The sequence below is a fragment of the Nansenia antarctica genome (genome assembly GCF_963989245.1).
Source record: "Nansenia antarctica genome assembly, chromosome: 18".
In the NCBI taxonomy this organism is placed as follows: Eukaryota; Metazoa; Chordata; class Actinopteri; order Argentiniformes; family Microstomatidae; genus Nansenia; species Nansenia antarctica.
Genome location: NC_137691.1, coordinates 10,152,670 through 10,168,444, shown reverse-complemented (window position 1 = coordinate 10,168,444; position 15,775 = coordinate 10,152,670). Strand labels below are relative to the sequence as shown.

At 50.9% G+C, this 15,775-nt stretch overlaps 1 protein-coding gene across 1 annotated transcript; it reads right to left on the bottom strand.

Moving 5' to 3' along the window:
• Window positions 1–861: 861 nt before the first annotated feature.
• Window positions 862–15,754, bottom strand: atxn7l2a (ataxin 7-like 2a; the record flags this gene model as incomplete). The annotated part of the gene is made up of 10 exons (XM_080548317.1): window positions 862–981; window positions 1,513–2,512; window positions 2,897–3,018; window positions 3,269–3,443; window positions 3,573–3,784; window positions 10,800–10,882; window positions 11,411–11,679; window positions 12,149–12,476; window positions 13,399–13,467; window positions 15,622–15,754. 10 exons carry the CDS (start codon window positions 15,752–15,754, stop codon window positions 964–966), a joined length of 2,409 nt encoding a protein of 802 aa, XP_080404443.1. The 3' UTR covers window positions 862–963.
• Window positions 15,755–15,775: the final 21 nt, after the last annotated feature.

Sequence of the window (15,775 nt, the reverse complement as noted above, 5' to 3'; positions counted from 1 at the left end):
TGGGACCCCATCAGTGCACATGGTCACGTTAGGGCACTTTAGTGCGACGTTTTTTCAACTGTGGGGGCACATGGTCAAGTTTAGACCATTGGAGGGGCACCAATAGGGCACATCCTCTAATTTTCGCCACTCAAAAGGGCATTTTGACACTCAAAAGGGGGCACCAGGAGGGGCGGTCACCCCCCCTGCCCCCCTCCTGAGTCCACCAGTGGGCATGACTCATTATTCCAGTTCCAGACTCAGACACCATAACAAGGAGTAGCTAGCGAGGTCAAGATGGAAGTCATCTATCTATAGAGAAGAATACCATGACAATTTGCTGAAATTGTTCACTTTGATGTGACTCAAATATTCATGAAACTTAAAGAAGTTCAATGGGAAAGGAAAGTAGGTCTAGTAGTGATTCTCAGGCTGTATCCTTATAGAGAAAGGCCACAACTTCAAGTGTAAAGGATAATTTTAATCCATTTTTATAAACCAACATAATTCATTTAGCAGCATAACCAGAAGGTCTTGAGGTATTTCTAAATTCATACACAGAAATTCACTTGTATTCCTCACATCTTCTGCACACATTCACCCAACAATAGGTAAACTCACTGACACACGTACGTACCCACATCTGATTCAGAAACTGATAGCACATTATTCATACTGTATTGGTTGTAGCGCACACGCACACGCACACACACACACACACACACCCTTGAGTACACACACGTACCAAAGGTTTCAACAGGACAAATGTACGACGTACACAAATGCACGTACATGTACACGCACATTCACAAACATTGGCGAAAGTATCCCCCCACACACACGCACGCACACACACACACACACACACACACACACACACACACACACACACACACACACATCTCTTGAGTCCTGTTGCCCCAGGCAAGGTGTGGGGATTGAGCAGGATTGGGTCCCTCATAGTGGCTTGTAAGGCAGGCACACTTAATGGTGCAGTTTTGGCTGTGGGAAGAGGAGAGAGGACAGTCAACATGGTGCTTCGTGTCAATGGGCAACAAGTCTAGGGGTGGGCATCGACGATCGATAATTGATCGATAAGGATCTTGGTCGATCACAAAATAAAACATTTGGTCGATCACAAAAAAAAAATTTTTTTTTTTTTTTTTTTGTGATCGACCAAATGTTTTATTTTGTGATCGACCAAGATCCTTATCGATCAATTATCGATCGTCGATGCCCACCCCTAGCAACAACATAGCAACAGTTCCCAATAGTGGTAGAGCGAATAGGGCTAAAGACAGCTGGCTAACTAGCGATCCTACTTTGTGATTGACACCCCTCAGCTGGGACTTGGATCGCTCCATTGCTTTGAATGATTCAAATCTAAAAGCATGTGGTCATAATGCAGACTAACCCAGTGGATGACACCACCATTGGTGGGTTTCACACTTGCTCTCAAAAAACATTCATTTCGTCATCTCTTAATGCACTTATATGTATACCTCTGCCCCCCCCCCCCCCCACCAGACCCACCTTCTGTGTGCCCATTTTCTTCTCCACCCCCGCGGGCAGCGCCCCCCCTTTACTCTCCTTCCAGGGGTAAAAGTTCGAGCGGGGGGAGGCGGAGGAGGAGGGCAGGCGGTGAGGCTTGGCGGGGGGCGAGGGTTCGCCGTTGTTACCCCCCTTGCGTTTCTTCCCCAGCCCCCTGTGCTCGTAGCCCCCCGAGCCCCCCCGCCCGTGCAGTCCTGAGTCCCCCCCTCCCCCTCCCGCCCCCCCTCGGCTGTGAGGGTTCGCTGGGGTGGTTTCGGGGGCAGAGGAGGGGGGCGGGGGGGGGTGCGTCCGTTTAAATGCCCAAGCCGTCGCCGGGGAGGAGTTGGGTTCTGAGGGAGAGGGCTGGGGGCGGGGCTTGCTCCCCCCCGGGGAGAGCGTCCCATTGGTCTGGCCGTGAGGGAGGGGGGTGGCAGTTGCCTTGGAGGTGGCGGAAGGCGGCCGGCCGCGGTCCTGGAGGACGATGCAGTTCCTGTCGGGGCCAGAGTGCTCGCCCTCCTGCGACGGAGCCTTGCGTTTGCGGAGCGCGGCGGCGGCGGCGGCCTCGGCCTCTCGTAGCCGCAGCATCTGTTTGCTGGGACGCCCCACCGGGTTCTTGGGGCGCCCGGGACCGGGTCTCCCCGGACCGGACCTCCCCGGACCTGACGCCTGACGCACTGGGGACGCCGCCGGGGACGCCAGATGGCCGCCGCCACCGCCGCCACCCCCGCCGCTGGAGTTCTCTGATTGGCTGAGGGCCGTGGAGGGGGAGGGGCGTGTCTCTCTCCCTGCTCCCCCGTGAGAGGAGGAAGAGGAGGAGGAGGAGGAGGAGGAGGAGGCAGAGGAGGAAGTCCTGAGGGAGGAGGTGATGTGACTTCCTGTCCTGACTTTCGAATGCAGGGCGGAAGAGGAGGAGGCGGAGGAGGAGGAGGAGGGGGAGGAAGAGGAGAGGGTCTTGGTCTTCGAGGGACTCTGGGACTGGATGTCTGTCGCTTGAGGTATTTTCCTGCAGAGGGACAGTAGAAGTCTGGCATTAGATAGACAGAACTACAGGCCCGCATGTTATAGTTATGAACCAATCAGGAACGGTGGTTCACGGGCTAGAGGCCAACAGACGTATGTAGACATGCAAGCATACAGGATGTATATGCAAAAATGTATATGCATACAGGATGTATATGCAAAAATCAAAGTGACAACAAGGGCTTTTAGGGTTGATACAATTCGGCAACAGAGACAAAACAGTACATGGGCAGATGGGTCCGACATGTTTCACTCTCTTCTGTTTCTCATCTACTCTCCTCATCTACTCTCCATGTCTAAATAATTGTCAATAAAAAAATAAATAAATGGGGTCCAAACAAGGGACCAATAGGACTGGGTGTCTTACTTCCAGAGATGGGCACTGATGTGCTGCTCCACCATGACGCTGAGAGCCGACCGCAGGTGGTGTAACCTCCGGTCGAAGGTGTAAACACCGTGGCCCAGCGCCTGGCTGCCGAACGAACATACCTAGGGAGCGGAGGACATAATCACGGTAAATTAACAAGTATTATTATCGTATGATCCACTCTACATATTCATCAGCCAAGGAGCGTTCAAAGTGGCGCCGTTCTCCCTGGTATGACCACAGCTAACCAGGACGTTCAGCGACACTGCGTCCGTAGACAGTAGACAGAGTGACAGCTAGCCAGATGTGGGTGACACAGCTCTGGAGCGCCATGATGTGGTGGGTCGTGACTCCCCGGGGGTTCCTGCTTACCGCCATTGGTTTGGGGTGCCAGGGAGATGAGGGGTACTCTGGGGGCTCCTCCGGCCCCTCCCCCTCGCTCTCGTCGCTGGAGATGCGCCCGTGGACGAGGGGCGACGGGGCGCGGCCCTCCTCTGAGCGAGGCCGGTCGTCCTCTTGCCCACTCTCTGACGACGCCCTGGACCGGCTGAGTACACACACACGCACATGCACACACACAATCAATCAATATATAATCAATCAGTCATGCCTTTCACAGCAGTTATAATGAATGAGCCTAACGGTAATGTTAACTGTTAGCCCCGCCCCCCCCCACCTGAAGGCAGCACAGTTGGTAAGGGGTCTCCTGCAGTGAGGAGGGGTGGCGTCCCTATGGGCCTCTGGGCTGGGGGACCGCCCCGGGGAGCCTCTCTCCTGGGAGGAAGGCCCCCGCTCGCGGACCCTGGTCCCCGTCTTCAGCTCCGCCACCAGCTGGTCAAAGTTCTTACTGCGCCCCGCCACCTTCCGCCGCTGGTGAATGGAGTGGATCTGAGGAGGGACAAAAATAGAGCGAAACAATGAGTAGGCGCATCGACATGCAAAGAAAGGGACTTGCCGTTCGCTAGCAACACACATACTAGTGTGATACGTACATGACACATACTAGAATGATGCATACATGGCACATACTAGCATGATACATACATGACACATACTAGCATGATGCATACATGACACATACTAGCATGATGCATACATGACACATACTAGCATGATGCATACATGACACATACTAGCATGAAACATACTAGCATGATGCATACATGACACATACTAGCATGATGCATACATGACACATACTAGCATGACACATACTAGCATGACACATACTAGCATGATACATACATGACACATACTAGCATGACACATACATGACACATACTAGCATGATACATACATGACACATACTAGAATGACACACTGGAAAAGCTGCACAGGCGAAGCTGAACAAGTTAACATTAGGCCCCTCCCCCCCAAGGACCTTTCCAGAATCTGGGTCACAACAATTCAGTACCACATAAGGAGAATAACATTTTCAAACAGGAATCGAACAGATACATTCAGGTCAGGTCATACCAGTCAGGTAGAACTGTCATCATTTTAAAACCTGGTCCCTTATGTTTCCCTCCAGCTGAAGGACCCTGTTGTGTGGCTGATAGATTTCACAACAGCCTCCACTAACAGCCTCCGCTAGTCAGCAGGGTCTCAGTGGGATTGGCTGAGCAGGCGGCTGCTCCCTCACCACGCGCCTGTCACATCTGATGCACAGATGGGTCTGGAGGCATGGTGGGATTTCATTAGCATGTTAACACTCTGTGTGTGTGTGTTTGTCACCGCAAGAGACGACCTGACTCACACACAGCCTACGCAGCCTTGACCAATCTGTACACAGCCCAAGGGTGGAGGACAAGGAGAGCCACAACAAAAACGGCAAATCGATTATTTGTACCAAACAAATTATTTGTACCATTCCAAAAGGCAACAATGTTAGAGAACACCAGCTAGAAATGGATTGTAGGAATGGATACAATTCTTTGTAATGCAACAATAAGGATGGCAGCTTCAAACACTACATTTCTACACCACTGCGTGCCTGATGGATTGGGGTACCGACGGGGAGAGAAAACCAATAAATACTAGGCCTAATACAAGGCCTAATACAAGGCCTAGACTCGACTAATAGTATTAACTTAAACCCCACTCCTCACCCTGAGGAAAATGACTTGAATGAGTAGTACTAGATGGCCATGGAATGTTGACAGACATGAATATCTGCTTACATTATCAATAGATTTATAAAGAAAGAAAATATATATATATTAAATGTTTTCATAATTGATAGCATTGCTGTTGACGAATCATATTTCCTGTTAGCGGGATTATATCAGACAATTGGGCATTTAGAAGAACCATGAGTTGTGGGCGAGGGAAACTCTTTTCCTCTCATTCTTTCCTTTCTCACTTCCTTTCCTGTAAATCAGGTCATCCTGCCTACGTGACCCTGCTACGCAGAGGTGACAGTTCCTCTTTTAGAAGAGTGGCTGCACACTGCCTTTTCCGGTTCCTCAGCTCAAGACTGTAGCCCTGTTCCAATACTCTGGAAATGCACCCTTCCTTACTCCATTCCTTAAAGGGGCAATCTGTAATTTGTACATCTTTTTGGGGGGACTTTTAAATTGATATATAGCTTAGTACAACTGTCAGATCAGAACCTCAAGTAAGAGTTCGTTTTACTATATTTACTATAGCTTCAAAATATGATGGTTGTAACTTTTTGTTTTGATCTCATGGGTTGTCAGTCCATCCATAGCTCTCTGACCCCCCCCCTCCCTCAGCTGTTTAGCTCTATGACCCCCCCCCCCTCCCTCAGCTGTTTAGCTCTATGTCCCCCCCTCCCTCAGCTGTTTAGCTCTATGACCCCCCTCCCTCAGCTGTTTAGCTCTATGACCCCCCTCCCTCAGCTGTTTAGCTCTATGACCCCCCCTCCCTCAGCTGTTTAGCTCTATGACCCCCCTCCCTCAGCTGTTTAGCTCTATGACCCCCCTCCCTCAGCTGTTTAGCTCTATGACCCCCCCTCCCTCAGCTGTTTAGCTCTATGACCCGCCTCCCTCAGCTGTTTAGCTCTATGACCCCCCCTCCCTCAGCTGTTTAGCTCTATGACCCCCCCTCCCTCAGCTGTTTAGCCCTATGACCCCCCCTCCCTCCCTCAGCTGTTTAGCTCTATGACCCCCCCTCCCTCAGCTGTTTAGCTCTATGACCCCCCTCCCTCAGCTGTTTAGCTCTATGACCCCCCCCCTCCCTCAGCTGTTTAGCTCTATGACCCCCCCTCCCTCAGCTGTTTAACTCTATGACCCCTCCCTCCCTCAGCTGTTTAGCTCTATGACCCCCCCTCCCTCAGCTGTTTAGCTCTATGACCCCCCCTCCCTCAGCTGTTTAGCTCTATGACCCCCCCTCCCTCAGCTGTTTAGCTCTATGACCCCCCCTCCCTCAGCTGTTTAGCTCTATGACCCCCCCTCCCTCCCTCAGCTGTTTAGCCCTATGACCCCCCCCTCCCTCAGCTGTTTAGCTCTATGACCCCCTCCCTCCCTCAGCTGTTTAGCTCTATGACCCCCCTCCCTCAGCTGTTTAGCTCTATGACCCCCCTCCCTCAGCTGTTTAGCTCTATGACCCCCCTCCCTCAGCTGTTTAGCTCTATGACCCTCCCTCCCTCAGCTGTTTAGCTCTATGACCCCCCTCCCTCAGCTGTTTAGCTCTATGACCCCCCTCCCTCAGCTGTTTAGCTCTATGACCCCCCTCCTCCCTCAGCTGTTTAGCTCTCTGACCCCCCCTCCCTCAGCTGTTTAGCTCTATGACCCCCCTCCCTCAGCTGTTTAGCTCTATGACCCCCCTCCCTCAGCTGTTTAGCTCTATGACCCGCCCTCCCTCAGCTGTTTAGCTCTCTGACCCCCCTCCCTCAGCTGTTTAGCTCTATGACCCCTCCTCCCTCAGCTGTTTAGCTCTATGACCCCCCTCCCTCAGCTGTTTAGCCCTATGACCCCTCCTCCCTCAGCTGTTTAGCTCTATGACCCCTCCTCCCTCAGCTGTTTAGCTCTCTGACCCCCCCTCCCTCAGCTGTTTAGCTCTATGACCCCCCCTCCCTCAGCTGTTTAGCTCTATGACCCCCCTCCCTCAGCTGTTTAGCTCTATGACCCCCCTCCCTCAGCTGTTTAGCTCTATGACCCCCCTCCCTCAGCTGTTTAGCTCTATGACCCCCCTCCCTCAGCTGTTTAGCCCTATGACCCCCCCCTCCCTCAGCTGTTTAGCTCTATGACCCCCCCCCTCCCTCAGCTGTTTAGCTCTATGACCCCCCTCCCTCAGCTGTTTAGCTCTATGACCTCCCTCCCTCAGCTGTTTAGCTCTATGACCCCCCCTCCCTCAGCTGTTTAGCTCTATGACCCCCCTCCCTCAACTGTTAGCTCTATGACCCCCCTCCCTCAGCTGTTTAGCTCTATGACCCCCCCTCCCTCAGCTGTTTAGCTCTATGACCCCCCCTCCCTCAGCTGTTTAGCTCTATGACCCCCCTCCCTCAGCTGTTTAGCTCTATGACCCCCCCCCCTCCCTCAGCTGTTTAGCTCTATGACCCCCCTCCCTCAGCTGTTTAGCTCTATGACCCCCCTCCCTCAGCTGTTTAGCTCTATGACCCCCCTCCCTCTGCTGTTTAGCTCTATGACCCCCCTCCCTCAGCTGTTTAGCTCTATGACCCCCCCTCCCTCAGCTGTTTAGCTCTATGACCCCCCCTCCCTCAGCTGTTTAGCCCTATGACCCCCCTCCCTCAGCTGTTTAGCTCTATGACCCCCCTCCCTCAACTGTTTAGCTCTATGACCCCCCCTCCCTCACCTGTTTAGCCCTATGACCCCCCCTCCCTCAGCTGTTTAGCTCTATGACCTCCCTCCCTCAGCTGTTTAGCTCTATGACCCCCCCTCCCTCAGCTGTTTAGCTCTATGACCCCCCTCCCTCAGCTGTTTAGCTCTATGACCCCCCCTCCCTCAGCTGTTTAGCTCTATGACCCCCCCTCCCTCAGCTGTTTAGCTCTATGACCCCCCCTCCCTCAGCTGTTTAGCTCTCTGACCCCCCTCCCTCAGCTGTTTAGCTCTCTGACCCCCCTCCCTCAGCTGTTTAGCTCTATGACCCCCCCTCCCTCAGCTGTTTAGCTCTATGACCCCCCTCCCTCAGCTGTTTAGCTCTATGACCCCCCTCCCTCAGCTGTTTAGCTCTATGACCCCCCTCCCTCAGCTGTTTAGCCCTATGACCCCCCTCCCTCAGCTGTTTAGCTCTATGACCCCCCTCCCTCAACTGTTTAGCTCTATGACCCCCCCTCCCTCAGCTGTTTAGCTCTATGACCCCCCCTCCCTCAGCTGTTTAGCTCTATGACCCCCCTCCCTCAGCTGTTTAGCTCTATGACCCCCCCTCCCTCAGCTGTTTAGCTCTCTGACCCCCCTCCCTCAGCTGTTTAGCTCTATGACCCGCCCTCCCTCAGCTGTTTAGCTCTATGACCCCCCTCCCTCAGCTGTTTAGCTCTATGACCCCCCTCCCTCAGCTGTTTAGCTCTATGACCCCCCCTCCCTCAGCTGTTTAGCTCTATGACCCCCCTCCCTCAGCTGTTTAGCCCTATGACCCTCCCTCCCTCAGCTGTTTAGCTCTATGACCCTCCCTCCCTCAGCTGTTTAGCTCTATGACCCCCCTCCCTTAACTGTTTAGCCCTATGACCCCCCCTCCCTCAGCTGTTTAGCTCTATGACCCCCCCTCCCTCAACTGTTTAGCTCTATGACCCCCCTCCCTCAGCTGTTTAGCTCTATGACCCCCCTCCCTCCCTCAGCTGTTTAGCTCTATGACCCCCCTCCCTCAGCTGTTTAGCTCTATGACCCCCCCTCCCTCAGCTGTTTAGCTCTATGACCCCCCTCCCTCAGCTGTTTAGCCCTATGACCCCCCTCCCTCAGCTGTTTAGCTATATGACCCCCCCTCCCTCAGCTGTTTAGCTCTATGACCCCCCTCCCTCAGCTGTTTAGCTCTATGTCCCCCCTCCCTCAGCTGTTTAGCTCTATGACCCGCCCTCCCTCAGCTGTTTAGCCAAACAGTGGTGGGAAGCCCACGTTGTTGTCGTTTGAATGACATATTCCACCTTTAAAGGGATGTTGTTACACGTGTCAAAGATTTAACAGTAATGACTCATAAGTAATTGGATATGTGAAACCAAGATTATCACTGTTGCTTTAATCTATCCAACCCAGAGCAATGGTTACCGAAGGACAGAGGATGACAAGCTGCATTCAGTCACTCCTGGTGTTCAGGTTACCCGTAGAAAATCATAAAGAACAAAGCAATATACTGTGTTTTTGTAAATGTTTTGTAAAAAAAGACATGAAAGAAAAACACTGAAAAAACAACCCCCCTGTCCTAAGCACTCTATATAAAACATATTCCTTCTATATTCCTTTTATGGCTCGTCAAAATAGGTCAAATACTATTGCAACACCATGATTACTACATTGAGAGCATTTACGCTACCGTAGTAGTGAAGGCTGAGATTGTCGAGACTGTGAAACACCACAGGACAAAGAGAGGGAAAGAGAGAGTAGAAATGGAGGGAGGGTTGTGACTCATCGTCATACAAACAGACCACAACGACACGTCATGTGTCATCCCAAGTATTGTTTGAAATCCACCCCTGACGTAGCATTGTGATTACAGTAATTACTGTGCATCTAACCAGGCCTACTTTACTTAAGCAATATCACACGAGAGGGAGTGTGTTATACTGAATATCAGCACGGCTGTGATTCGGTCGTAGGTACGAGGTCGTCAGTATAACACACGACCTCGAGTGTGATATTGCTTTTATACAACAGTTCTACAGCACAATTTATTAGTTAACAGTAATAAGTGACAACAGATTATGATTTGTTTGTTTATTTAATCATTTATTTTGGCTCAGTCAAGAAAAAATAGTTCCTCAACGGGTTATTTTGATAAACCGGATACATTTTGTGAATATATATGGTTACTTTCTCGCCTGAAAACATATTAAAACTTCATAAAATGATATATTAACACTTGTAGAGCCAAATTACAGCTTTTGGCCAATGGCGGCCAAAATTGAGGATTTAAAAACGGAGAGTTTTGCTTTGCGCGCTGATTGGCTAATGTCTTCTTAGTAACAATGTAGTCTAATTAACGGTAATTTAACACCTGTGCGGCGGAGTGCTACATATAGTTAAAAGTCCCAGACAGTGCTGTTATACTATATATCGTAACTCATGGAATGCCTCTTGTCCAATCAAATTACTTGGTCGGAACTAACTGTTGTATAATGTGCATATAACCAGGCCTACTTTACTGTGCATCTAACCAGGCTTACTTTACTGTGCATCTAACCAGGCCTACTTGTTTAAAGTTTTTAAGATTAAAAATAGGGGACACACATAAGACGAATATTTCTTGATTCATTCATCACTGACTAATCTTTCTAGAGTAAAATGTCTTGTCATCCCGTCTTATTTATACTCTCTCCTCAACATTGTGTGTTGTCCTGTAATGTTGGATTCCGTCATGGGTGGAAATAATCATTTCTAACAAGGACTGAAATATTATCTCAGTGAAAAGGGGTGGCCAGGCCACAGTTCTCACGACCTAATTTCCTCTGCAGACTATTGTTGAACGTACATAATTGGGTCAAAAGCATCAAAGACCACTTTCACCAATCATGAGTCTTGTCACCCAGTTGCCCGAAAAGGAGTGTGGGAAGCCTGAAGAAGAGGAAGGGGGAGAGGGAGGAGGAGGGGAAAATGAGAGGAGAAAAAAGAGGAAGGGGAAGTGAAAGAGGTGAGGGTGAAGGAGATGACAACATGGTAGAAAAGAAAAGACACAGGACAGAAGATGGATGAAGTGGAGGAGATGAAGGCAGGAGGCGGTGGGTGGAAGACAGGTAGGCGCATGTGTGTGTGTGTGTGTGTGTGTGTGAACTTACATTGCAGGTCAGCAGACGTGTGCAGACTTTTTTCCTCTCTGGGTCCAATACTCCGCAGTGTTTGTCTAAGTCACACTCTCTTTCTGTAGAACACACAGGGCACGGGGGGGTTCAGCCACCAGACATCATCTAAAATCACCTCCGTCTAAATTAGCCTCCGTTCCACCATCAGCCTGCATGATGACTGATGTGGTAGAAGGTAACATGGTGTAAATTGGTCTACACACATTATTATTAGGGATGCAACCTCAGCAAAAAAAAACATCTTTTTAATATTGCCTTTAAATTACTAAATAATTAAATGATGATTATATAATGATTGGAGCACTTTGAGCTGCAACGTTTGCAGGAAAAGCGCTATACAAATAAAAGTTATTATTACACAGCTAATGTTAACAACAACACTACCTCACCCAACCACCACCCTCAACTCCTCACGTTTAGTTTAGTTTATTCACAAAGAAACAATAAAAGAAAATATAAGGGTAGAAAGAAAATATGCTTAAAAGAGTGCAGGTGAGGTAGGAAACCTGATTTGTGTTTGTATCAAAACCTCACTGTGACATTTCAAAACATCAGTGAAATAGGAGGTCACTCAGTCTGATACTCACTGGAGGCCACTTTGTTGTAGGGTCTGGGTCCTCGCAGGTGGCCCGGGAGGTTGGGGGACAAGGCTGCCTCCTTCCTCTGGCTGACCTCTGACCCTCTGACCCTCTCGCTGGAGGAGGAGCGGCCGGGCGGGGTGCCCCCGTGGGGCCAGGGCGGGTCTCTGAGGGAGGGGGGCGGGGAGCTCAGCGGAGGCTCCAGGGGCGGGGGCTGCTTGAAGACCGCCGACTCCGAATGGCCGTCGCCGTGGGGTTTCTTATCCAGGGGGGAGTGGCTGGGGGAGGAACGAGGACGGAGAGAAGTTAGAATGCTTTAGTCTTTTGAGGTAAAATTATACGTCACAATGTTTTTTTATTACAAGAAGTTCTCTGGAAGTTTTTCCGGAGAAACTAACCATTTGCTTGACGTCCTGACGCAATTAGGTTTGGGACTTTTTAAACTGTTCAAAATATCTAAAATAATGCAAAACAGTGTACATTTTTTTTCTGTATATATATAGTATATACTATATATATACAGAACATTTATCGGGAATTGGTAAAAGAAATTGGTAGCAATAAAATCGTATAAATTCCCATCCCTAGTCACAATGCTCTCTTTTTTTTCTCTACTCCTCCCTTAGTCCCCTCTCTTTGTATCCTATCCTTCCCTCTCCTCTCTCTAACTCTCCTTCCCTCCATCATTACCTCCCTTTCTCTTTCTCTCTCTCTCTCTCTCTCTCACTCTCTCTCTCTCTCTCTTACCGTACTCCCTCCTTGGGCGTCTTGGTGTGTCTGAATTGGGGCGGCGTGGACGGGGAGGGTGGAGCTGCCCGCGGTGGTCCGGCTCCTTGACCCCGCCCCTCCCAGGAAGCGGCGGCGGTCCCGTGAGCGGAGGGGGAGTGGCCGTGACGGGGCCGCTGCTGGGGGGTCTGCGGTGGGGAACGGAGGCGGGTGTACAGTTTGCCCAGGGGGCCGTGTCTGCGCTCACAGTGCTTCTCGAAGGCCTGGGGCTTAACCACCTGGCCACAGTGGCTACACACCACCAAGTAGAAGTCATCTTGGCCCGGGTAGTGGCCGAAGATGGACATGTCTAAGAGGGAAAAGGGCAAGGCAAACAGACTCGATGTCACACTCACAGGAGGCGTATGCATACTGTTGCATGGGTTTAGGCTCAATGTATAGACAGGTAGGCTATGTATTTAAACACACACACATTGTACTTTTTTTCCCTCCAAAAACACAGACATACACACAGACACAGAAGGGAGTGTCAGACAGCAGCTGCTGCAGACTGGTGGGCAAGCTGCCAGAGGGCACCTGGACACAGAGTCCCCATCAGTAATCCCCCCCCCCGCTACTCTCTGCCTCACAGTGCCCCACCACCCCGTCTCCCTAGGGCTGGAACAACAAGAACCAGATCTGGGGCCTCATTTATAAATGTTCTGTACGCACAAAAGTAGCCGTACACCGCTTTTACACAAACAACTAAGGTGAACAGTTCAGTCAGGCATTGAAATACGAGATACAAGTGCACAGTTTTAGATATTGCTATCACATGTTCATTGCGCAGAACTGTTGTGCAGAATTTCACTGGGTGAAATGTCTTTTTTTAGCCTTTCTGTCGGGATTTGCCTTCAATGTCGTCATGCAGTCAGTATGGATTAATATTAATTAGGGGCGTTTCACTGACCATTAACTATGGCCATTAGAATGGACGTGCATAAGTGTTACAAATCTGAATATCTGTGTGCGTAAAGGTTCTGGCTTTCGTACGTACGCTACTTTTTCACGTCAATCCTACGCAGTTTTATAAATGAGGCCTCTGGAGGTACACTTGCAGACAGGCGCGCGCACACACACACACACACACACACACACACACACACACACACACACACACACACACACACACACAGTAAAACGATGGTACACCTTACAACGGTTGAGGTTTGAAAGTAACATAAGTTGACAGAGACATAGTGAGACATAGTGAGACATAGTGAGACTCTTACCCTCCTTCCTAAGCGACATCGCCTCAGCCGTCTTCTTTCCATTCTTGCTGCAGTCATCCACGTCGGGCCCTAGAATGAACACAGACTCAGTGACTATGGTGTAGTGGTCTGGGAGGTTAGAGCATAAAAACACAGACTGTTGTTGTAAGTTATGGGTGCATTTCAATAGTCTTTGGTGTCCACCTCTCCATATCTCCTTTCCTTCATCTGTGCTGGTGTAAAGGAACAGTACATGAAATCCTCAAGTTGGTCTCTGCCATACTGGTTTTGGTTTAACCCTACTTTTCTTTACACATCATTGCCGATGTGGGGAAAGACAGAGAGCTGGAAGGAAGGGAACAGGACTTCAATCACAGCTAAAGAAAATACTTAGTACTAGAATAGATCAATCACTAGTATTGCATGCTGTTTATTTTCAGTGTGAATATCTTCATGTTGAGGAGGACTGGGTAGGTGATTTGATTGCACCTTTGGGGCTGTGCACTTAATAAAGCTTAAGGTGTTAATGTTCTATTGTGCGACAGAAAAGTCTTTAGTTGATAAGAAAGTTAGGGAGTGGGGCAGCACTTGGACAGATGCCAGACAATGACAATGACACTCTGAGCGGAACCCCTTGATCAGATCCCTCAGGACAATGAGCCTCAAATTCAGACGGTTTCAGACAACAACAGTTGTATTCGGGGAGGAGGATGGCGACAAGCTACAGCTTCTATCAACCCTCATCGGACATTACATTCTCTCACTGAAATCAAAAGCTAAGGCTAGCCTTTACATGGTGGAGCATCAGACTCCTACTCCTCCTCCTCCTCCTCCTCTCCTACTGTCCCCGCTCCCCCTACTCCCCCCCCTCCTCCTCCCCTCCTACTGTCCCCCCTCCTCCTCCCCCTCCTCTCCTACTGTCCCCCCTCCTCCCCCTCCTCCTCACCTGCCCCTCCTCCTCGTCTCCTACTGTCCCCCCCCTCCTCCCCCCCCTCCTCCTCACCTGCCCCTCCTCCTCGTCTCCTACTGTCCCCCCTCCTCCTCCCCCTCCTCCTCCTCCTCCTCCTCTCCTACTGTCCCCCCTCCTCCTCCCCCTCCTCTCCTACTGTCCCCCCTCCTCCTCCTCCTCGTCTCCTACTGTCCCCCCCCTCCTCCTCCTCCTCCCCCTCCTCTCCTACTGTCCCCCCTCCTCCTCCTCCTCCCCCCCTCCTCCTTGTCTCCTACTGTCCCCCCCCTCCTCCTACTGTCCCCCCTCCTCCTCCTCCTCGTCTCCTACTGTCCCCCCCCCTCCTCCTCGTCCTCCCCCCCTACTGTCCCCCCCCCTCCTCCTCCCCCTCCTCTCCTACTGTCCCCCCTCCTCCTCCTACTGTCCTCCTCCCCCCCCTCCTCCTCCTCCTCCCCTGCCCCTCCTCCTCGTCTCCTACTGTCCCCCCCTCCCCCCCCCTCCTCCTCCTCCCCTGCCCCTCCTCCTCCCCTGCCCCTCCTCCTCGTCTCCTACTGTCCCCCCCTCCTCCCCCCCTCCTCCTCCTCCCCTGCCCCTCCTCCTCGTCTCCTACTGTCCCCCTCCTCCTCCTCCTCCCCTCTCCTCCTCCTCCTGTCTCCTCCTACTAGCATCATTAGCACCATTAGCTTAGCACCAAGCTATCCGGGTTAGCTAACCCTCCTCAACCCCAGTAACCATGGCAGAAGTTACACCAAACCATCCTACAACCTTCCCTCTGAGGGTCCATATGTCCCATCTCAGCACGTCATGTTATAATGCGAGTAACCTATCAAACGATGGCTTGTATTGTTGGCATGTTTGTGTGTATAACAGGGCGTTAATGGATTAAAACAGACACGATTATCACTTATTTGCCTAGTAACCTGAACACAAACATGTAGTCTGATTAACGGTCATTTAGTAGTAGAACATCTGTGCGGCGGAGTGATACATATAGTTAAAAGTCCCAGTGCTGTTTATACTGTATATCGTAACTCATGGAATGCCTCTCGTCCAATCAAATGACTCGGTCGGAACTAACTGTTGTATAATTGTTTTGATGAAAGAAGAAAGGAAGTCTGGGCCACTAGGACCCGGGAGAGGGAGGCGCCGTGTGAGCCGGCCGGCGCTAGGACCCGGCAGAGGTCTTTGTTTGGGTAACATGGTTAAAGGCTGCCGTTGGTTTTACACGAAAAATAAACCCAAACGCTCGGCCGATCGTATCAATATCGATCGATATCGATGACAAAGCACTCCCTTACCTTCCGATGTGGTCACGCCGGCTCTCTCGGCCCAGGCGCTCCAGCTCTGGCCCACGAAATCCCCGAGCCCAGGCACCCGCCGTTCCAGAGCAGCCATTACTTTTACTGCGCGTTCACGCACCGCCATCATCATCACTGTACGCGGGCAAGTGGA